General features: G+C 42.6%; 1 protein-coding gene across 2 annotated transcripts in view; it reads right to left on the bottom strand.

Moving 5' to 3' along the window:
* Positions 1–24,444, bottom strand: part of LOC135512648 (3',5'-cyclic-AMP phosphodiesterase 4D-like) — a 185,056-nt gene that overhangs the window by 109,400 nt on the left and 51,212 nt on the right. The window contains exon 6 of one of the 2 annotated variants that reach the window (XM_064934884.1): positions 21,687–21,889. In XM_064934884.1, coding sequence (XP_064790956.1) covers positions 21,687–21,889 — 203 coding nt within the window. Of the gene's footprint in view, positions 1–11,844; positions 12,549–21,686; positions 21,890–24,444 lie in introns of those variants that run through there. The other variant, XM_064934883.1, reaches the window with a different exon arrangement.

Genomic DNA, 24,444 nt, shown 5'->3' with positions numbered 1-24,444 from the left:
TACACATCACAGACAAACTGAATTGGTCCACTCACACAGACAGCATCGTGAAGAAGGCGCAGCAGCGCCTCTTCAACCTCAGGAGGCTGAAGAAATTCGGCTTGTCACCAAAAGCACTCAAACTTCTACAGATGCACAATCGAGAGCATCCTGGCGGGCTGTATCACCGCCTGGTACGGCAACTGCTCCGCCCTCAACCGTAAGGCTCTCCAGAGGGTAGTGAGGTCTGCACAACGCATCACCGGGGCAAACTACCTGCCCTCCAGGACACCTACACCACCCGATGTTACAGGAAGGCCATAAAGGTCATCAAGGACATCAACCACCCGAGCCACTGCCTGTTCACCCCGCTATCATCCAGAAGGCGAGGTCAGTACAGGTGCATCAAAGCTGGGACCGAGAGACTGAAAAACAGCTTCTATCTCAAGGCCATCAGACTGTTAAACAGCCACCACTAACATTGAGTGGCTGCTGCCAACACACTGACACTGACTCAACTCCAGCCACTTTAATAATGGGAATTGATGGGAAGTGATGTAAATATATCACTAGCCACTTTAAACAATGCTACCTTATATAATGTTACTTACCCTACATTATTCATCTCATATGCATACGATATACTGTACTCTATATCATCGACTGCATCCTTATGTAATACATGTATCACTAGCCACTTTAACTATGCCACTTTGTTTACATACTCATCTCATATGTATATACTGTACTCGATACCATCTACTGTATCTTGCCTATGCTGCTCTGTACCATCACTCATTCATATATCCTTATGTACATATTCTTTATCCCCTTACACTGTGTATAAGACAGTAGTTTAGGAATTGTTAGTTAGATTACTTGTTGGTTATTACTGCATTGTCGGAACTAGAAGCACAAGCATTTCGCTACACTCGCATTAACATCTGCTAACCATGTGTATGTGACAAATAAAATTTGATTTGATTTGACACAAAACATGTTGTGACAAAACCATCTGTAGAGTTGAAAATGCGATGGAAATCCTTTTAACTTGTATTTTTTATTCGGAACATGGGAATTTAACCGTAAAAGTAAGCATTAAGCACAGCCTTTCATCCGCAACAAGTACATTTGATGGATTTTAGAATATTTGCATTAAAATCTGTTGCCAAATGGATGGAAACATAGATAATGACAGAAATAACAACTTCAATAAATCTGGGCCCAGTTTCCCCGATAGCGATGGAGTTTAGGCTTACCAGTGCTTAAACAATGCATCTTCCCTACAACAGCCGAAGATGTAGCGGACATGCGTTTCCCAAAATAGCACGCAGAAAGAACAGTCGCTAGGTGCGTCAATGAAGCATGTGTCAATACTGATAGGATGGAAAGAAAAACAGCGCTGCTCTCGGATCAGCTTTCTCAATTCAAATCTTACCTGAACATTAGAGTCATTTCACAATACTGACGACGGATCAGCTCCTATAGAGGTATTACCACCTATGGCAGCAAATATTAAGGCGGCTTATTCTAATGCTTACCCAGTAAAAATGAACTAAATCACCGATTTGACACATCATTGCGCAAGTTAGGCTACACATCATGAAATATATTGAGACAAATTGAGACAAAAAGTAGCAAAATATAACTAAATTGTATTAAACATTAAATGTATTTCACTAAGAATGAATTAGGCCTATAGCCTACAGTAGGCTATTTATATTTAATGCAGTCCTCTCGGTTTTCATTTAAAGCATATTTTTAGACGTCACTTGTTAGTATCAATTGCAAATACATTGGCAACTTTGTTCTGAAGTTATCGGAGGTCCATGTTATTCTATGTTTAGTGGACATCTTCCACGTATAAAGTGATGTGGGAGGGCAAAAGGGCATTTAACAGGTGTTAGATTACGAGTGTTTTCAAGTGCAACGTAAATAACAATGGTTTTGGGAAACAGCTCGGAGATTTAACGATGCTCCTACGAAGGTTCTAACCATGAATTTAAGCCCCATTCCCAATAACCATAAGCACTCCGTTACGTTGCGCCGGATGTCATTCATTTGGTGACCGTAGACATCGCCCCCTTGCGGTTAACGGCTCCATCGCGAGACGGACACCGCATAAGTAATACACATTGGCTGTTAAGCCAATTATACTTTATGACTTGCCTCCCGTTTTAGTTTATTGTGATGGATGATAATTATTAGGTGGAGGTTGCTAGTTACAGTATAGCCTAGCTTTCAGCTAGCTAGCGGCTCTGTAAAGCTAGCTTGACTTGCTAGAAAGTAATAGATTGAGGAAAAAGTAGCTAAACTAAACATGTTTTATTATCAACTGAAACAATATCTTTCTCCTGTCTTGAATGAAAAGGTCATATTTTTGCAATCTCCCAAAATAAATGCGATCCCTGACGAGAGACTCTCCTCCATCTTATTTTGCATTGTGAAACCCTCCCTCGCTCTCCATCCAGGAGTGGAATGAGATCGCATGAAGATGATGTACGGCAAAATACATCACGAAGGAAACCGGGCCCTGTTCATGTATCTCACATACGTTTGCTGCACATATGATGAAATCATGGCTGATGAAACCATAGCACTGTTCAAGATTATGTTATTTAAAGATGCACTACGCAGAAATTGCTCTACCATTTCCTGGTTGCTAAAATATTAATAGTTTGCCTAATTTCAGTTTATGCAATAAAATAAGCAGGTATTGTGTAGAGAATCCTAGTACCATCTAAACCATTGTGAAATATATTTTCCATAAGCAAAAATATTAGATTTTCAGCCGTTTGAAGATGGTGTATTTGTTTTATCGTTTTTTTTATCGTTTTTTTTTTTACACCAGATACAAAAGAATAACAATGAGTAAATAATGTATTCTTTCTGGGAATGCTATGAAGTCCAAAAGTTATGGGCAGCTACAAATTGGCTGTCAGAAGTATTACAATGTAACTTACTTTTACATCGGTCAGTCTGCATATTTCAAGACATGGCATATGTGGGTGTAGTGAGACACCCAACGGGCTGGACGATTCTTTTCTCATCACTCATTTTGAAGAAAAAAAACGTACATTAAACACTTGGAAAAAATCAATCAATCCACCATCATTAACACAATAGAATAATCAAATGATCTATTATTGAAATGTTGAAATAGCATGGGCAACCGAGAAAAAAAAATGGTACAATTTAAGGCCATGTGGCAAACAACAGTGCAGTCACAAGAGATGGGAGTGAGAGCATGTGTGTCTGGGCAGATGAGATGTAGTTGTTGTTTGTGCACGTCTGTAAGTTATTGTTCGTATGTGTATGTTTGTATGTGGTGTAAAAACATTTTTTTTATAATCATCCGGAAGAAAAAAAAACACACCATGACTTGTTGCCGGGTGAAGCAGTGTTCAACAATGATATATATTATTTTTTTAAAACCTCATTGGTTTTGCCGTCGTTGGAGGACACCCTCTGAAGTGAGCTTCTGATATAGAATGTCATCATCCCTCTCTCCCCCCTGCAAACAGAGCTCCATTTCCTTTCCCCAGAATCACGAGTGCTCCCTGTGGACTCTCGGCCCTACTCATCACAGCATGGTCTTTTGGCTGATGCAAGCACGACACGGTGCACACTGATAACCCTGCCAGGCCCCCATTTTGCATTCATCACACACTCCTGGGCAGGCTGACGCCTTGGACGTTCCCAAGAAATCAACACCAAAAAGACTTGGCTCAACAAGAGGAGGATGACAAAGCTTTGCTCTCATGTCCATGTCAAATCGAATCAAAGTTTATTTGTCACGTGCACCGAATACAACAGGTGTAGACCTTACAGTGAAATGCTTACTTACAGGCTCTAACAAATAGTGCAAAAAAGGTATTTGGTGAACAATAGGTAAGTGAAGAAATAAAACAACAGTAAAAGACAGACTATATACAGTAGCAAGGCTATAAAAGTAGCGAGGTTACATACAAACACAAGTTAGTCAGGCTGATTGAGGTAGTATGTACATATAGTAGATCTAGTTAAAGTGACTATGCATATATGATGAACAGAGAGTAGCAGTAGCGTAAAAGAGGGGATGGCGGGTGGTGGGTGGCGGGACACAATGCAGATAGCCCAGTTAGCCAATGTGCAGGAGCACTGGTTGGTCTGCCCAATTGAGGTAGTATGTACATGAATGTATAGTTTAAGTAACTATGCATATATGCTAAACAGAGAGTAGCAGCAGCGTAAAAAGAGGGGTTGAGGGGGGGCACATAATACAAATAGTCCGGGTAGCCATTTGAGTACGTTTTCAGGAGTTTTATGGCTTGGGGCTAAAAACTGTTGAGAAGCCTTTTTGTCCTAGACTTGGCACTCCGGTACTGCTTGCCATGCGGTAGCAGAGAGAACAGTTTATGACTGGGGTGGCTGGGGTCTTTGACAATTTTTAGGGCCTTCCTCTGACACCGCCTGGTGTAGAGGTCTTGGATGGCAGGCAGCTTAGCCCCCCGTACACACTACCCTCTGTAGTGCCTTGCAGTCAGAGGCCGAGCAATTGCCGTACCAGGCAGTGATGCAACCAGTCAGGAAGTTCTCGATGTTGCAGCTGTTGAACCTTTTCAGGATCTCAGGACCCATGCCAAATATTTTTAGTTTTCTGAGGGAGAAAAGGCTTTGTCGTGCCCTCTTCACAACTGTCTTGATGTGTTTGGACCATTCTAGTTTGTTGTTGATGTGTACACCAAGGAACTTGAAGCTCTCAACCTGCTCCACTACAGCCCCGTCGATGAGAATTGTGGCATGCTCGGTCCTCCTATAGTCCACAATCATCTCCTTAGTCTTGGTTACGTTGAGGGATAGGTTGTTATTCTGGCACCACCCGGCCAGGTCTCTGACCTCCTCCCTATAGGCTGTCTCGTCGTTGTCTGTTGCTAATGAGATAAATGAGTTTAAAAAAGGTTCAATATATTTGCCTATGGAGACAATGGTGTTGTCCAGGTGACACAAAGGTAAGTTCTAATCTATTACACCAGGCTGACTCACCGGCTAAGAAATCAGCATGTTTACAGCTACGGGTCATAGTCATTTGGCTGGAAAGGTGGGAAAACAAACCCTGGCCTTCATTGAGACAATTAAGAAGGGGGGTTTTAGTTTCATATTTGACAGACCCATCTTGAAGATAGGTATCCTTTTTATGAGTCGTTCTTGGTTATCCTTGTAAGCAGAGCAATTTATGTCAAAGTACCAATATAAAAGTAATCAGGTAACATTGAGTCATAAAATAGAAACAGACAAGACCATAGTACTATAGCTACCAGGTACAGATTTTTCCATGAGCAATTGGACAACTTGATAGGTATTGAGTAAACACTGTAAATGTTGAATGTGGATCTCCGTACAGCTTCAGGGCAGCTCTGCAGTTCTCTCGTCACAAATCTTCAAATCAGATTGTATTTGTCACATGCGCCAAATAGAACAGATGTAGACCTTACAGTGAAATGCTTACTTACAAGCCCTTAACCAATAATGCAGTTTTAAAGAAAAAAAAGTATTTACTAAAATAAACTGAAGTAAAAAATGTATATTGGGGTGAGAATGAAGAGACAGTTTTTTTTGCTATACTATAATACTGGGCTGCCACCCCAGGGAAACAAATAGCCCCAAACAAATCTGAATCACTAGAGGTCCTGGTCATCCATACATAAAGACCATTAAACCTGAACCATTAGTATTTTGATTGCACTGCTTTGTCAATAGCCATCAGAAAGAACATAAGAAAAATAAACAACGCATTGTGTCTCGGAAAGATCTTGATAGAGTAGAACAAATGATGTGCATTAACTCCTAGCCTTCACAAGACAATGGGAGTGATTCTAATCAAATAATTACCTGGAACGTTTCCATGGCCATGAGTAAAGAAGAAGACAAACGGTGCTAATGCTTAAGACCAGGCAAGCCCCTTACAAAACCGCCGATATAAATGCAAACACATATTTTCAAGTGGATTAACTTAGAACCTCATCAAGCTTTGAGAAGGACCATTTTAATGGGCTTAATGTGCAAAGATTAGAACCTAATTTGCACCTCATCAGAAAAAAACTCCCGACCTGCCATGAATGAGAGAATCGGAGAGCAAATGAGAAATCATCTCTCTGATGATGACCACTTCTGAGGAGGGAACAAGGTATGCATGAGACACCTAAGGCCAGTATTTGAAGAGAAACTGCTCTGGCGAGATGGACCATTTTGGGACCCAGCGAGAATATCAGAACGACACTACAACCTCCCATCCTGACCTCGCTCTCTAACAGCGCACTGGACTTCCTTTCGTTCCTACTCATCTGGCTTTTGATCAAGCAGAGGCTTCCTCCTTAATCTCCTAATGCTCGGCTGGCTTCCGTCCGACACAGTGCTTAATTTGTAAATTGGGAGGTGCTGGAACAAAAAGTGCTCAGAGAGGGGGGTGACCTCTGGGGCACCAGAAAGCAAGAAAAAAAAAGATTTATAATAAAGCATTGCATGCATTATCATCGCTATTGCGTATTGGCATTGAGCACTATAGCCGAGGGGCTTGCAGAAGTTGCACACACGGGGAATATTTTTGTTAAGCCTAGGTTCCAGGTAAATGTGGCATTTTATAAAACGCATTTCATGGAATTGTACATCATTTTAGATGACTGGAGACCTTAGCAGAATCTTTTTTAATACCTCACAAATGATTGAAATGACTGAAAGGAAATTACCCTGTCCTGAATCAAATCAATAGCCCAGGCCTAGCTGTGTGGAGACAAACATATTGTACAACGAGGAGGAAGTTATTCCAACAAAAAAAAGCTTTCCAGTTTCACTCAGTCACCCAGTGATGCGCAGTTCCAATCACCGGCGACAGTCGATGCGCAAGGTGACAAAAGCCTATCCCCTCTCTTGTTTTACTTTGTAAAACAATGCTGTTCGCTCAATAGGCCTAATTTGGAAGTTGATAAAAAAATATACATTTTTGCAGCCTACAGACCGATAAGTATTTTCTTTCCAACCTGTGTTTTCCAGCGATTGTATTCAAAATATTGCAAAAGGCCTGTTTTGGCTGCATGCTGTTCACTGACAGACTTGGCGCTTGCTCCTGACTGTAGGCCTGCCTTGTGATTGGGCTACACACAATCCACAGCTACACTACTGTGGGTCAATTATAGGCCTGGTGTAGTATTCGGAATGATTTCATTTTGTTCTGAACAGACTTTGGCAAATGTATTTCATTTTCTCAGGGGTGCTGCGGCACCCTTCCAGCAGCTATGATTCTATAAGAAAATAAATGATGTGCAACGCTGGAGAGATGAGAGTCGCAGTCTCATGTCTATTAGAGTAGAGAGAGGGAGAGAGATCATAGACCTTGAATCTCATTCTAGTTCTGGGTGAGATACAGGCGAGCTTCTCTCTCTCATCACAGCAATGGCCGCAAGTTGGTCTATAGGTAACAATGTCGCGCATTCAATAATGTAGAATAATAATGAAGACATCAAAACTATGAAAATAACACATATGGAATCATTTAGTAACCCCCCCCCCAAAAAAAGTGTTAGTGAATGAGTAGGGGAATGGATGATCTCTGCATGTGTGGTTTCCACCGTGAAGCATGGAGGTGGTGGTGTGATGGTGCTTTTCTGGTTACACTGTCTGTGATTTATTTAGAATTCAAGGAACACTTAACCAGCATGGCTATCCCATCTGGTTTGTGCTTAGTGGGACTATCATTTATTTTTCAACAGGACAATGACCCAAAACACACCTCCAGGCTGTGTAAGGGCTATTTGACCAAGGAGAGTGATGGAGTGCTGCATCAGATGACCTGGGCTCCAAAATCACCCAACCTCAACCCAATTGAGATGGTTTGGGATGAGTTGGACAGCAGAGTGAAGGAAAAGCAGCCACAAAAGCTCAGCATATGTGGGAACTCCTTCAAGACTGTAGAAAAGCATTCCTCATGAAGCTGGTTGAGAGAATGCCAAAAGTGTGCAAAGCAGTCATCAAGGCAAAGAGAAGCTACTTTGAAAAATATCAAATATCAAATATATTTTGATCTGTTTATTAACACTTTTTTGATTACTACATGATTACATATGTGTTATTTCATAGTTGTGATGTCTTCTCTATTATTCTACAATGTAGAAACTAGTAAAACAATTAAGGAACACCCTTGAATCAGTAGGTGCGTCCAAACTTTTGACTGGTACTGTAATGATGATGATTCATGATTTCGACTGGCTGAGAAAAGCTGCCTGCCTGCCCGTCTCGAAGGAGACAGACCGCAAGGTTTATACAAATCTCCACTATTGAAAACCAATTGCTAGTCTAAAAGAAATTGGAGATAATGTCTAGGTTATTTTTACAGCGGAGATCAAGTTTATAAATGATCTGACAGGGCTGATGAGACTGTGGATTGCGCAGTGAGATGGAACAGAGTAAATAGGCATTTCAACATCATAGCTTTAGCCGGTGGTAACTTCTGGAATAGACACTGGCTGGAATGGGGTTTTAACCAATCAGCATCCAGGACTATAATACAAGACTCATGTCAAATACCAGTGCATGTACCAGTAGTGATTGGGGAGAAAAATTGATAGTTACATATCGCAATATTATTTTGGCACAATATTCTATTGATATGAGTCAAAGTATCGATTTGTACTAATAAATAAACTCCATAACAGCAGTAGTTTTTCATCCTATAGCTTGTTCTCCATCTTCTTTGTAAATAGTGAGCCAACATGTTTTCAGCACATTTATTTCTGATCAAAACTAATTTTATCATGCTCTCTCTGGTCTCTCTGCAGCAGACATACAGTATAGTGAGTAATATGTTCGGGAACATCAAATCACAATAAAAGGGTCGCAGGGTCGAATCGCAATATATATATAGAATCATGAGAATCAAAATACATGTTGTGAGGTGACTGGCAATCCCCAGCCCTATGTACCAGGACATCCAAATCAGTAATGCAATGGCTGGCATTTGCAGGTCACCCGATTAGAACATAGCACCCATAAGCTTTTATAAATTCTCGAATATAACACAAATCCTGCACACTGAAACCGTTTCTATGCTCAATGTTAACATTGGCTAGTTTAATCATAAACCAGTAGATTTAAAACTGGGGCTTGATAACCCCTTTCCAACACAGACCTTTAGCCATTATCACTTGAAAACAGATGGGTGCCATGGCAACATCATCCATGGAATGGCTAATCCTTCCACTGTCTCAGTGTTAAAAGTGCTTTAAAAGCAAACAGAGCGTCTGAGTAAAACGGCAGCAGCACTGACCACATATGGGTCTCTCTTCCCAGAAACATGACCTCATACAGCCCAGCTGGGGAGCACTGACAGAGAGGCAGCGTCTGAGGCGGTCCACAGGCCTGGCTCAGCTCAGCAGCACTAACACAGACCTTTATTAAAGGCTCTGTTTCCTCACGGCCAACATGTGAACGGCATGGAGACACCGGTAAGCGGCTTGGGTAGATAGCAAGAAGTAGGCTACATTCAGGAACATTTGAGGATTTGCGCCATTTTGTCAACACACCGCAATCCTCAAACAAATGCTGTTCTTAGGCCCTTATCTAATCAGAACCATAAAAAAACAACACAACACAGTTTCCATCAGCAAAGTCAGGAGCATCCCTCACACCTCAGCCACGGAGCAGTCCGTTCATCTCTCTCTACCTTGCCCATGTGAACTGAGTCATCAGTGTGGGATAAAAATGTCATGAGACAATAGAGGAGAGCTGCATTCATTCATACATAAATACGAGGCACCGGGGAGGCAGAAAGCAGGGAGTGAGTCACGTCTCTACTCCTACCTGAAGCCTGCAGTGATTTCAATGCCATACTATCCTCAATGCCAAACAGCCAGCGGCAGTCAGTAGGCAGCTTTCATGGCAGTGGGCCCCTCCAGAGTGGATAACTGAGGTGAAATGTGACGTGAAACGCTGCAATGCTATAATGGTAGACCCCAGTCATGAACCATTAATGACCCCAGTACAAAATGTTTCCAGCCCAAAAAGCCAGGGTCACAAAGATCACAGGAAATCACAGCTGAATGGGTTGAAGGTGTCACTTCAATCTGATGTAAATTGATGATGGATGATGATGTCAATGATTTGAATGAATGTCTGATCTTATTTTAAAGTGACCATGTAATGTTAGCCTACACGTGGCTTACAGAAGAAAGGGATTCAGCCACAACACAACACCCTCTCACGCTGGTTAGTCCAATATCTACAGACAGTTAATGAAAAGCAACCAAACAACAAGAAACATTTCCCCCAGGATCAAACTTAAGACTGCAGACAGATGACCTCATAGACCACAGAGACGGGGAAGGTCCCTTTGCAATATCCTCTCACTTTAGTAGGCCAACGCTGTTCTAGCACAAACTACCCCTAGCCACACTGTCTTTCCAGGGGAAATGCTCAGCAACCCAGTGTGTGTTTGTGTGCGTGTCTGATTGCAAAATTAAGTTATGTAAAAAATAAAGGCTCTTTTGTTGCACCATAACAACAAAAGATAATTACAGGGGTAGTTTGAATTGACGTTGGTGGTTAGGAGAACTAACAACAAAGGCAAGGAGAATTTATATAAAAGGTTAGGTGAATTTGGTTAAGGCTAGAAAAAGGGTTGGGTTAAGGGGTAGCTAAAATGCTACAGTTGGTCCAGATGCGACTAGAACACACAACCTTTGGATTTGTAGACTGTTAAGCACTGAAGTACATATGAACAGGAGACAGCTTCCAAGATGGCAGACCATTGTTTTTAACATAATCTGCTCACATTCGCATACGCCGTGTCATGCTGGTTGCCATCTGCTTTACAGAGCCGATAACGCCAGCAAACTAGCACTCAGTGCACACTGAAGCAGTGTGAGCAACAACGACGTCATCACGTTACAAACATGACAGACATTGGATGAATATAAAATGTCCATATTTTCCTCTGTGAGAGACGGAATACAAATCGGTATCAAAGAATTACTTGAATAAGTAAATGGATATTTTTTTGCCACAAAAGTGATGGAAAAAAAGTGTATTTTTTTATATTTTTGAATTGGGACTTCTCTATGGGGCTGTCAATGGGAATTGTATTTTCGGCTCGACTAAACTGCAATACCGAAAGTGTCCTCTGAGCACAGTGGAAAGTGTGCTTCTAGACCAGAACCCTGGGGCCTTGGGTACACGCCCACCAGTGGAGGCTGGTGTGAGGAGCTATAGGAGGATGGGCTCATTGTAATGGCCCAAATGGAATCAATGGAATGGAGTCAAACATGTTGTTTCCATATGTTTGATACCGTTCCATTTATTCCATTCCAGCCATTACAATGAGCCCATCCTCCTATAGCTCTCCCCACCAGCCTCCACTGACACCCACCCATCCTCCGCTGACCAACCTCCCTACAATCATTTCTGCCTTCAGTAGCCTTCTGTCTTTGGGTAACCATACCAAAAGTAATATATCACACTTATTGGAGGTGCAATGATTTACGTGAAATACCAAACGTCTGTCCAATGAGCCCAGTCTGGTCAAAGAGGTAGTTCCTTTTATTCTGGAATTATGCACACACTTCATTCAGCATGAGCTCAATATCTTTCTGTGTTAAGAGCTAAATCGGTGCATCCTGACTGACTTTACTTCACACAAAATGGAGAGTGTGGGGAGGATATTGGCATTCTAATTAAGCGGAGTAGCTTGCTGAGACACCGCCATTCAATTGAGCACTTTTTTTTTATCCCTCTCATTTATTATGAACTTTGGAAGTGACAATAAGGCAGTTGCAAAAAGAGATCAAGAGGTTAGTAAGGCTATTTAAAACACCATTAATAATGACGCATTACAATTACCGTTTAAATGCGGATGGCCACGACAATCGTGGCTTTTTCAGCCCAGGGCGATCCTTCTCCATAGTTCTGTTGCGAGTCAGGTAACGCTCTGTGTCGGAGTGAAAACGCTGCTTGATTCGGATGTGAGTTCTTGGTTGTCGCCACAAGTGTTTGGGTGCCTTGGCGGAACCAGCACTTTCTCTACTTAGACCTGTGCACTCCATCTTTTCGGTTGTTCCCTCCAACATCAGTAGGCTACCTCTTCGTATGAAACTTCAATGTGCGCTACAGGCGATGGCACATTGCGCTGTCCACGACACGAGGTGCTGAAACGAGGGAACGTCAGATAGGAAAGTTCTTCTGCGTCAATATCGACATAACCCCAGGGGATATAAAAGCCACAAACAAATAATATTAACTCTTCAAATATTATACAAAACTATTCATTTGATACTCTTTTCTATCGCTGCCTTTCAATCTATGGAGATTCATCAGTTGTCAATAATGTTTTTGCAATCCTCGCTCTCGCAATGTAGCCTACATGTGCGTATAACGAGTAAAAGAAAACAACTTTTTCGCCCATTTCAGAAACCTCTTCAAACGGCAGGATGTCGGAGTAAGAGGAGCATCTATCGATAGGTGAACTCACTCCGCTGCTTGTGTTGTTGGGCTCCCATCTGCGCGCGTTATGAAGCAGTTCAGCCAACCGTTGGGACCGCGCGAGCACGACTGACGCGAGGTATTCATCACATTACATCATCGGGTGAACAACATTGACTAGGAATTCAGGAAACTATTAATCCTTCTGTGAAATAAAACATTGATTTGTTATGTTATCAACTTTGGACACTTTCAAGTTGGCTTCTTCATAGGGTTCAAATCATTAAAGTGAAAATTGCCCCCAGTTTTTATGTTTATTATGTTAAAAAAAAAAAAACATCACTCGAAAATAATTTACGTATTTTGTTCAGTTAAAAACAAACTACAAAAGATATTCAGTCACTCAAGGGGGGCAAGGAAAGTTTAATAAAGTCAGTTCATTCCTATTAAATGTGTTTCTTTATAATGCTGGTAAATGATTTAAATGAAAAGAGAACAGCTTTTATTTAACTTTCATTTCCCTCCAAGATAGAAAGAATATAATTAATTGCACTTGCAGTTCCAGTTCCAGTTTGTTCTCTTTTATTTTCTTCACCATGACACTACCTTTGGACTGTGACATATCAACATTGTTTCTTCATCTCATTATCAGTTTATGGTTACTGCTATGAATAAGATGGTATTCTAGTATTGATAAACTATGACTCAGAGTTGATATAGCCCTCTACAGACTTATATACCATGTGATGCTCAACATTAGAAAGCAATAACACTCTCCATACACTCCACATAGCCCTGACATCCAGTCATTTTTATTTGACAGTAATAGACCTTTGAATACATTCTGTACCAAAAAGCCCTGCATAATTGCACAAAGTTTTCAAATGAATTACCGAGGATTCGGCCATTCATTTTCTCTCTAGATCTGAGCATGTCACTGTGCCCTTTTCCCGGCTTTGCAAACATGATGGGCTCTTATTGGAATAGGAGAGAGAGCGCAAGCAATATGAAGAGAGGGAAAGATGTGAGACAACTAAAAAATGAGAGAAAACAGAGAAGGCAGAGAGGAAGAAAGAAAAAAGGGAGAAAAATGGAGAGAAAGACATGACAAACAGACATGGAGAGCGAGAGAGAGCAAGAGAACCAGGCAAGACTCTCCCCCTCCCCATATCTTCTCTGACCTTTCTCCCACTTGCCTCTTCTGGGCCATTCCAGTAATTACCCATCAATTCATAAGGAGAAAGGAGAATCATTAACACCCGTAACACAGCAACAACCAACAACAAAAGCCCATCATACAGAATCCTGCCTCCTTTCCTGTCATCTTGCCTCTGTGAGGCCTGCGATGCCGAGAAGCAGACGGTAGAGGCGTCAGCTCAGAGAGGATACATGTACCGCCTGGCCATAACGAAATTTATGGATAAACAAACACAGACACAATAAAGCAGGTGACCTCCGTTGACCTGAGGCTGGGAGAGGCGGGAAGCAGCCGTCAGATAGAAGGCTTTTCTTAACCCCCTCTGGGCTTAGAGAGATACAGGATTCAGAGAGATTCCACCTTCATATTATTGACTGAGAGGAATCTGGGCCACAAAGATAAATAGGGGCAGGGAGGCGTGATAGGAAGGCGCTGTGTGAGTGAGTGCATAAACACTGGGACAAACACAGACATACTGATAACTGCCAAAATAAAGGACACAATTTAGTAAATTTGGGACTTTTTATTTTACCTTTATTTTACTAGGCAAGTCAGTTAAGAACAAATTCTTATTTTCAATGACGGCCTAGGAACAGTGGGTCAACTGCCTGTTCAGGGGCAGAACGACAGATTTTGTACCTTGTCAGCTTGGGGATTTGAACTTGCAACCTTTCGGTTACTAGTCCAATGCTCTAACCACTAGGCTACACTGCCGCCCAAAGTATATTTAAAGCAGATACCTCCACACAGGTGTGGTTCCTGAGTTAATTAAGCAATTAACATCACGCTTTTAGGTTCATGTATAAAATGCCCAGTTACCCATTATTTTGGCTACCATGGCTAGAAGAAGATCTCAGTGACTTTGATAGAGAGGTCTCAAAGGAGCATAGGGTTTTAAAAAGGTGTGTGTTTATGTGTGTGTCTCAGTCAGTCACCAGACCTCAACCCAACTGAACACTTATGAGAGATTCTGGAGTGGCGCCTGAAACAGCAACAAGTTATCAACAAAACACCAACTTATGGAATTTCTTGTGGAAGAATGGTGTCGCATAGATAGACATCGATAGACTTCCAATAGAATACCAGACACTTGTAGAATCTAAGCCAAGGTGCACTGAAGCGGTTACGGCGGCTTGTGGCGGCCCAATGCCCTATTAAGACACTTTATATTGGGGTTTCCTTTATTTTGGAAGTTACCTGTACGTCCAAGCACATGCACACACATCCACAGAAGTTATTCAGTCTCCGCTTCCCTCAGCCTTGGCTAGATTAGCTTGATGTGAAAACCAAGTGTCACAGGTGCAGTGCAGTTTCCATCCCAGCTAATTTGACTGCTTTGAAAGAAAGTCCGTTGACAGTCTGTCCTTCTGACATGACATACTGTAACATTCTCCTGAAGTGTGGAGAAAATTCAAATCCTTGCAGCAGACATAAATATCACACAGTAGCCTTCTCAATGAATCACACTGCGGACCTCTCATGGCTTGTTGAGCACATAGAGGGAGAAAAACGAGAGATTGTGCAGGGTCGGGGAGTAACGGAGGGAATCTGACAAGTCGGCGGCCACTATGACACAGCACGTGTTTGATGGATCAAAGGGAAAAAGCAGGAATAGGCTTTTTTAGGCTACAGTTCAAGCTATGTCTTCCAATGGTGCGACAGCTGTCGGCATCCAAAGATTATTCAACTTCAATAAATGCCTGGAGGTAAGGACACCGGCGGTGGTGTAGCCTAAGGGCAATACGGATATCACGTATTATTGATATCTACATAGTGCAATGATGTGAATCACACTGCTTCTCTCTTATTTAGCCATTTGTGCCTTACGGATTGTGGTTGTTGTGGATGGCTGTTCACAAATGTATATGTGTATTTTAACCCAAAAATGGTTGACGTGAACTTAACAATGCCTCACTAATTCAACTGTCACACCACATGAGAATCCAAAATATAAGATTGTTTTTCTCCAATGTTAAAAAAAACATGGTAAATGTAAACAAACAGTATATAGCCTCAAAACATGGTTAAAACAATAATTTTGATATCATGGATGGTCAGTCCTTGCTTCCATAGCTCTGTCTATTACCTTATAACATTTCTCCAGAAACATCCCTCAGCTTTTTACCAAAACAGAGGCGGGTTTCGCTTTGTTGTTGTTTCAACTGTGGATTCGCCCTTTAAACAGCGGCAAATTATCGAGATATCAGTGTCACCAACAGCATATGGCATACTTTTGTCACATGCAAATACCACTTTTCGGTAGTGCTCAAAGCATGCCATTTCATGATAACATAAAAAATGGCGGTGCAATGGATAGCAGCTACTTCACGGGCTATTTTGTGTTTTTTTTGCACTGATCTTAACTTTGTATGGTAGATGATGTCTCCGCCATCGTTTCCTATGACTGAAAAGAGCGTCTGGACATCAGAACAGCGACCAGTCACCTCGATTTGGAAGAAGGTTTTTGCTTCAACGAGTCGGAGGCACAGGACATACTGCTCAGCCCGGACCAGGCCCTAATCCCCGAGACTCGTAAAAAGAAAAAGGTGGAGTAAGAGAGGCCGATCACGGGCATCCTGACGAAAATACGCTAATGAGTACATAAACCGCCTCTACCCTCCATTCTATTGGCGAATATATAATTGGAGAACAATCACTGGAGAACAAACTGAACAAGCTCCGTTTGAGACTATCCTATCAACGGGACCTGAAGAACTGTAATACCCTACGTTTCTCAGAGTCATGGCTGAACAAGGACATGGATAATATACTGAACATCTAACTGTTTTTTCTATGCAACGGCAGTGTCGGGTAATCTCAAGTGGGGAGGTGTGTGTCTCTTTGTTAACAACAGCTGGTGTGCAATCTCTGGTATTAAGGAGGTCTCGAGGTTCTGCTCACCTGTGTTAAAATACCACATGGGCCTCCTGAGTGACACTGCGGTCTAAGGCACTGCATTGCCGTGCTAGAGGTGTCACTACAGACCCGGGTTTGATCCCGGGCTGTGTCGCAGGCGGCCGCGACCGGGAGACCCATGAGGCGGCGCACAATTGACCCAGTGTCGTCCGGGTTGGGGGAAGGTTTGGCCGGCCGGGATGTCCTTGTCCCATCACGTTCTAGTGTCCCCTTGCGGCGGGCCGGGCGCATGCACGCTGACTTCGGTCGACAGTTGTACGGCGTTTCCTCCGACACATTGGTGCGGCTCGCTTCCGGGTTAAGCGAGCAGTGTGTCAAGAAGCAGTGTGGCTTTTGGCAGGGTTGTTTCGGAGGACGCATGGCTCTCGACCTTTGCTTCTCCCAAGTCCGTATGTATGTATGTATGTATGTATGTATGTATGTATGTATGTATGTGTATGTGTGTATGCACGTACACACACACACACACACACACACACACACACACACACACACACACACACACACACACACACACTCATGATAAGCTGTAGACCACAGTATTTATACCAAGAGGAGTTGTCATCTATATTTCTCATAGCTGTCTATTTACCACCACAAACTGATGCTGGCACTTAGACCACACTCAAGGAGCTGTATAGGGCCATAAGCAAACAAGAAAATGGTCATCCATAGGCGGTGCTCCTAGTGGCCAGAAAAACTGAAATCCATTTTACCAAATTTCTACCAGCATGTCACCTGTGCAACCTTTACTCCACACACAGAAATGCATACAAAGCTCTCCCTCGCCCTTCATTTGGCAGATCTGACTATAACTCTACCCTCATGATTCCAAGCAAAAACTCAAACAGGAAGTACCAGTGACCCGCTCAATATAGAAGTGGTCTGATGAAGCGGATGCTAAGCTAGCACAGACTGAAATATGTTCCGGGATTCATCCAATGGCATTGAGGCGTTTACCACATCAGTCACCGACTTCATTAATAAGTGCATTGACGACCTCGTCCCCACAGTGATCGTAAATACATATCCCATCCAGAAGCTAGGGATTACAAGCAACATCCGAACTGAGCTAGAGCTGCCGCTTTCAAGGAGCAGGACACTCATCCGTACGCGTGTAAGAAATCCCGCTACTACCATCAAACAGGCAAAGCGTCAACAGGAGTAAGATAGAATCCTACTACACCGGCTCTGATGCTCGTCGGACGTGTCAGGGCTTACAAACTACCATCGATTACAAACGGAAAGCCAGCCACGAGCTTCCAAGTGATGTGAGCCTGCCAGATGACCTAAATGTCTTCTATTCTCACTTCAAGGCAAGAAATACTGAACCATGCATGAGAGCAAACAGCTGTTCCGGACGACTGTATGATCACGCTCTCCGTAGCCGATGTGAGTATGACCTTTAAACAGGTTAACATTCTGACGGATTAACAGTACACCAAGGTAAAATATCTAAATGACTATCACCCCGTAGCACTCACATCTGTAGCCATGAGATGCTTTAAAAGGCTGGTCATAGCTCACATCAACACCATCATCCAAGAGCCACAGGTGACGCAATCTCTATTGCACTCCACACTGCCCCTAAACCACCTGGACAACTAAATCATAAACAACAGAGTAGGCTAATAGGTCCTTTAGTTGTGGGGTTATGCCCAGGTAGAACAATGTCTAATCTTTACTTCCATATTTCCAATTCCTATTCTTGAAGATCAAGGGGTATTAAATTAATTGGAATGACTGGAAATCTGACAGACTTAGCTTTTAATGTAAATATATAACAATTAATATAATTATCTGTAGTAGAAAGCAATTGGTTAAAAGAAGCCTACATAACCAACCCATAAAGTAAAATGCAACATCAATTTATGGCCAGTAAACTCTAACATCGATTTATCCTGCAATAGATGTCATTCAATTGGTAATATTCATGTTTGTCTTCTTCTAATGACTCTTAATGGGAAAGTAATCTAAAATTAACTGAAAATAAGCAAATTACAATACTGAGTTTGACAATCAAAAAGTTACATTACAATTCTGGACAGGTAACTAGCAACTAACGGATTACATTTATAAAGTTAACTACCCAACCCTGAGATTGTGAGTACCCGAGTGACAGAGTGAGAAATAAAGAGAGGCAGCTCTCGACAGAGCGAGTGTTTCTAATGAAATGAGAGAGAACGAAAAACAAAGAGATGGAAAGAGACAGAGCATTATAGAGACATAGAAACATACAGGAACTCAAATTCTTCTGTTCACCTGATTTAGAATTCCTCACAATCAAATGTAGACCGCATTATCTACCAAGAGAATTCTCTTCGATTATAATCACAGCCGTATATATCCCCCCCCAAGCAGACACATCGATGGCTCTGAACAAACTTTATTTAACTCTTTGCAAACCGGAAACCATTTATCCGGAGGCTGCATTCATTGTTGTTGGGGATTTTAACAAGGCTAATCTGAAAACAAGACTCCCTAAATTTTATCAGCATATCGATTGCGCAACCAGGGGCGGAAAAACCTTGGATCACTGTTACTCTAACTTCCGCGACGCATATAAGGCCCTGCCCCGCCCCCCTTTCGGAAAAGCTGACCACGACTCCATTTTGCTGATACCTGCCTACAGACAAAAGCTAAAAAAAAGAAGCTCCCACGCTGAGGTCTGTCCAACGCTGGTCCGACCAAGCTGACTCCACACTCCAAGACTGCTTCCATCACGTGGACTGGGACATGTTTCGTATTGCGTCAGATAACAACATTGACGAATACGCTGATTCGGTGTGCGAGTTCATTAGAACGTGCGTTGAAGATGTCGTTCCCATAGCAACGATTAAAACATCCCCTAACCAGAAACCTTGGATTGATGGCAGCATTCGCGTGAAACTGAAAGCGCAAACCACTGCTTTCAATCAGGACAAGGTGTCTGGTAACATGACTGAATACAAACAATGCAGCTATTCCCTCCGTAAGGCTATCAAACAAGCTAAGCGTCAGTACAGAGACAAAGTAGAATCCCAATTCAACGGCTCAGACACAAGAGGCATGTGGCAGGGTCTACAGTCAATCACGGACTACAGGAAGAAATCCAGCCCAGTCACGGACCAGGATGTCTTGCTCCCAGGCAGACTAAATAACTTTTTTGCCCGCTTTGAGGACAATACAGTGCCACTGACACTGCCTGCAACGGAAAAATGCGGTCTCTCCTTCACTGCAGCCGAGGTGAGTAAAACATTTAAACGTGTTAACCCTCGCAAGGCTGCAGGCCCAGACGGCATCCCCAGCCGCGCCCTCAGAGCATGCGCAGACCAGCTGGCTGGTGTGTTTACGGACATATTCAATCAATCCCTATACCAGTCTGCTGTTCCCACATGCTTCAAGAGGGCCACCATTGTTCCTGTTCCCAAGAAAGCTAAGGTAACTGAGCTAAACGACTACCGCCCCGTAGCACTCACTTCCGTCATCATGAAGTGCTTTGAGAGACTAGTCAAGGACCATATCACCTCCACCCTACCTGACACCCTAGACCCACTCCAATTTGCTTACCGCTCAAATAGGTCCACAGACGATGCAATCTCAACCACACTGCACACTGCCCTAACCCATCTGGACAAGAGGAATACCTATGTGAGAATGCTGTTCATCGACTACAGCTCGGCATTCAACACCATAGTACCCTCCAAGCTCGTCATCAAGCTCGAGACCCTGGGTCTCGACCCCGCCCTGTGCAACTGGGTACTGGACTTCCTGACGGGCCGCCCCCAGGTGGTGAGGGTAGGTAACAACATCTCCTCCCCGCTGATCCTCAACACTGGGGCCCCACAAGGGTGCGTTCTGAGCCCTCTCCTGTACTCCCTGTTCACCCACGACTGCGTGGCCACGCACGCCTCCAACTCAATCATCAAGTTTGCGGATGACACAACAGTGGTAGGCTTGATTACCAACAACGACGAGACGGCCTACAGGGAGGAGGTGAGGGCCCTCGGAGTGTGGTGTCAGGAAAATAACCTCACACTCAACGTCAACAAAACTAAGGAGATGATTGTGGACTTCAGGAAACAGCAGAGGGGTGTTCCACATCGATGGAACAGTAGTGGAGAGAGTAGCAAGTTTTAAGTTCCTCGGCATACACATCACAGACAAACTGAATTGGTCCACTCACACAGACAGCATCGTGAAGAAGGCGCAGCAGCGCCTCTTCAACCTCAGGAGGCTGAAAATTTTTTGCTTGTCACCAAAAGCACTCACAAACTTCTACAGATGCACAATCGAGAGCATCCTGGCGGGCTGTATCACCGCCTGGTACGGCAACTGCTCCGCCCTCAACCGTAAGGCTCTCCAGAGGGTAGTGAGGTCTGCACAACGCATCACCGGGGGCAAACTACCTGCCCTCCAGGACACCTACACCACCCGATGTTACAGGAAGGCCATAAAGATCATCAAGGACATCAACTACCCGAGCCACTGCCTGTTCACCCCGCTATCATCCAGAAGGCGAGGTCAGTACAGGTGCATCAAAGCTGGGACCGAGAGACTGAAAAACAGCTTCTATCTCAAGGCCATCAGACTGTTAAACATCCACCACTAACATTGAGTGGCTGCTGCCAACACACTGACACTGACTCAACTCCAGCCACTTTAATAATGGGAATTGATGGGAAATGATGTGAATATATCACTAGCCACTTTAAACAATGCTACCTTATATAATGTTACTTACCCTACATTATTCATCTCATATGCATACGTATATACTGTACTCTATATCATCGACTGCATCCTTATGTAATACATGTATCACTAGCCACTTTAACTATGCCACTTTGTTTACATACTCATCTCATATGTATATACTGTACTCGATACCATCTACTGTATCTTGCCTATGCTGCTCTGTACCATCCCTCATTCATATATCCTTATGTACATATTCTTTATCCCCTTACACTGTGTATAAGACAGTAGTTTAGGAATTGTTAGTTAGATTACTTGTTGGTTATTACTGCATTGTCGGAACTAGAAGCACAAGCATTTCGCTACACTCGCATTAACATCTGCTAACCATGTGTATGTGACAAATAGAATTTGATTTGATTTGATGATTTGATTTGATTTAGTTGAAAGAGTAACAAGCTGCTCCACTGACTTGGAGTTGTTGATGGTCTCCAGGCTCGTGGCAGCCACGCTGGCAAGGGTATTCCTGTAGAGGGCCTCCAGGTCCAGCAGCCTGCGGTGGTCCTGGGTGTGGGTGGAGTGGCGCCGAGACAGTGGGGGCAGCAGTATTGTCCCTGAGAAACGCCGCCGCACTGCATAGCTGAGGTTGGCCGTGGGTAGAGAGTCCCTCAGACTCTGTGGAGGAAACAAAATACAATCAGAGGACAGGTATTCTGATCAATTATAAAATCATTTTAGAAAGGATTTTTTTGACATATTTCTATTGACATTTCTGTCCGCAAGGGATATTATTTAGCTAAGTTTCAGGAAAAGCAATCACTTAGATTTTTCTTTTATTGTTGAGTAAAATATGAAGGGAATTTGAGAACTCTATGAACATCTACATGTGGCGGGAAAACTTGAGACAGAAGTAATACCTTGTCCAGGATATCACAATGTTGTTGCATTTATGAGAAGCTAAAACTTATGAAAAGCTCAAATGTAATTTCTTTGGACCACAAAGTAATACAATTCTCAATGTAAGATCTTCCGCAGCTAGGTTACAGCGTCCTGACAAATAGCATGACGACACTCAGACACTAAACAATGGATTCTCACAACAGGGCAATGACTGCAAGGGTTAAATGTATCAACTGGAACCAGTGAATGTAACAGGCCTCTGTGTATACATGTGGGACAACAAGGCTCAGAGAATGAGTTGATGTGATGTGTCAGACCACTTCAAAAGTGTGACATAAGTTCAACACAAAAAGCCTCGCACATGAACACATCTTCACCCAATGCCAAAAACACAATTACCAGAGTGACAAAGTGGACTCAATACATATATTTCCTAATTATTGAGTGCACTAACCCAAACCATGCTTGACTGGTCTCCTTGTGTTCTAAGGAGTGACAATACAGAGACCAGACGAGTATGGATTTCTTCCTTGTTGTTAACACCTGAGGCCTGAGTGGTTAACTGCCTTAAGCCTGGCATTAATCAAGTTTCCCATCAATGAAGGGTTTCAAAGTGAAGTCAAGCCATCTGTGTGAGTTTGTGGTGTACCCATTTAGATAAAAGAAATGTGTCCAAAAAATTACATATTGCAGCTTTAAAGCGGTAATTCATATTTAATATGTGTTTGATGAGTTTGATACAATTCCATTTATTCCGTTCCAGCCAATACTATGAGCCCCTCCTCCCCAATTAAGGTGCCACCAACCTCCTGTGCTAAACAGTGCATGGGTTAAATTGGCTGGTGTGAAGTAGCCTGCCAGAATATACTATTCCATTTCTACTGCGCCATCTGGATATATTTTTACCTGGTGTTATTTTGAGCCTGTGGTTGCAAAAAGGGAACATACGGAGGGGAAATACATAGATATGTCTAATTCAGTATATTCTTGCTTTGAGAAGTTGAGATTGGTTGCAATTAAAATGAATAGAAACGTATCAGTCTATTCTTCTTCTGAGAAATGAAGGCTATTCCATGCGGGAAATTGCCAAGAAACTGAAGATCTCGTACAACGCTGTGTACTACTCCCTTCACAGAACAGCGCAAACTGGCCCTAACCAGACTAGAAAGAGGAATGGGAGGCCCGGGTGCACAACTGAGCAAGAGGACAAGTGACATTAGTGTCTAGTTTGAGAAACAGAAGCCTCAAGTCCTCAACTGGCAGCTTCATGAAATAGGACCCGCAAAACACCAGTCTCAACGTCAACAGTGAAGAGGAGACTCTTGGATGCTGGCCTTCTAGGCAGAGTTCCTCTGTCCAGTGTCTGTTTTTTTGCCCATCTTAATTTTTTATTTTTATTGGCCAGTCTGAGATATGGCTTTTTCTTTGCAACTCTGCAAAACTCGAAAACAAGTTTTAATGACTCCAACCTAAGCGTATGTAAACTTCCGACTTCAACTGTATATTTTTGTCTTCCCTACCATCCCATCCTCTTCCTTTTCCTACACACAATCAAGATAAAATGTTGGATTTCAAATAATTAATTTGTATTGCCTGCATTTCGGAACATACATCACGTCAGACAATTGTCCACAAAGTACAAGAATATATTTTAAAAAATGTAAATAGCACCCGAAACAAATCCATATTGTTTATGTGTTATTTCCTATCTTATGAAATCTTCAAATGGATTTATATTATTTCATGAACCCAACAGTACAAACATCAGACTAAAGCCTCAGCTGAACTTGATGTTCACACTCAGATTGCAATCTGATAAAAACAAAGCATGAGAGCGTGTGACACTGTCGTAAGTTGTATTAACACAGACCCAGCTGAAGTCAGAAGTTTACATACACTTAGGTTGGAGTCATTAAAACTTGTTTTTCAACCACTCCACAAATTTCTTGTTAACAAACTATAGATTTGGAAAGTCGGTTAGGACATCTTCTTTGTGCATGACAGAAGCAATTTGTCAAACAATTTTTTACAGACAGATTATTTCACTTAATCACAATTCCAGTGGGTCAGAAGTTTACATACACTAAATTGACTGTGCCTTTAAACAGCGTGGAAAATTCCAGATAATTAAGTCATGGCTTTAGATGCTCCTGATAGGCTAATTGACATAATTTGAGTCAATTGGAGGTGTACCTGTGGATGTATTTCAAGACCTACCTTCAAACTCAGTGCCTCTTTGCTTGATATCATGAGAAAATCAAAAAACAATCAGCCAAGACTTACATACAGAGGAGGAACTTTTTGAAGCAATTCAATCTTTTCAGTCTGGA

The sequence above is a fragment of the Oncorhynchus masou genome, chromosome 24, assembly GCF_036934945.1.
Source record: "Oncorhynchus masou masou isolate Uvic2021 chromosome 24, UVic_Omas_1.1, whole genome shotgun sequence".
NCBI classification, from domain to species: Eukaryota; Metazoa; Chordata; class Actinopteri; order Salmoniformes; family Salmonidae; genus Oncorhynchus; species Oncorhynchus masou.
The sequence above is the reverse complement of the archived record's forward strand: the minus strand, read 5'-3'. Positions and strand labels throughout refer to the sequence as shown.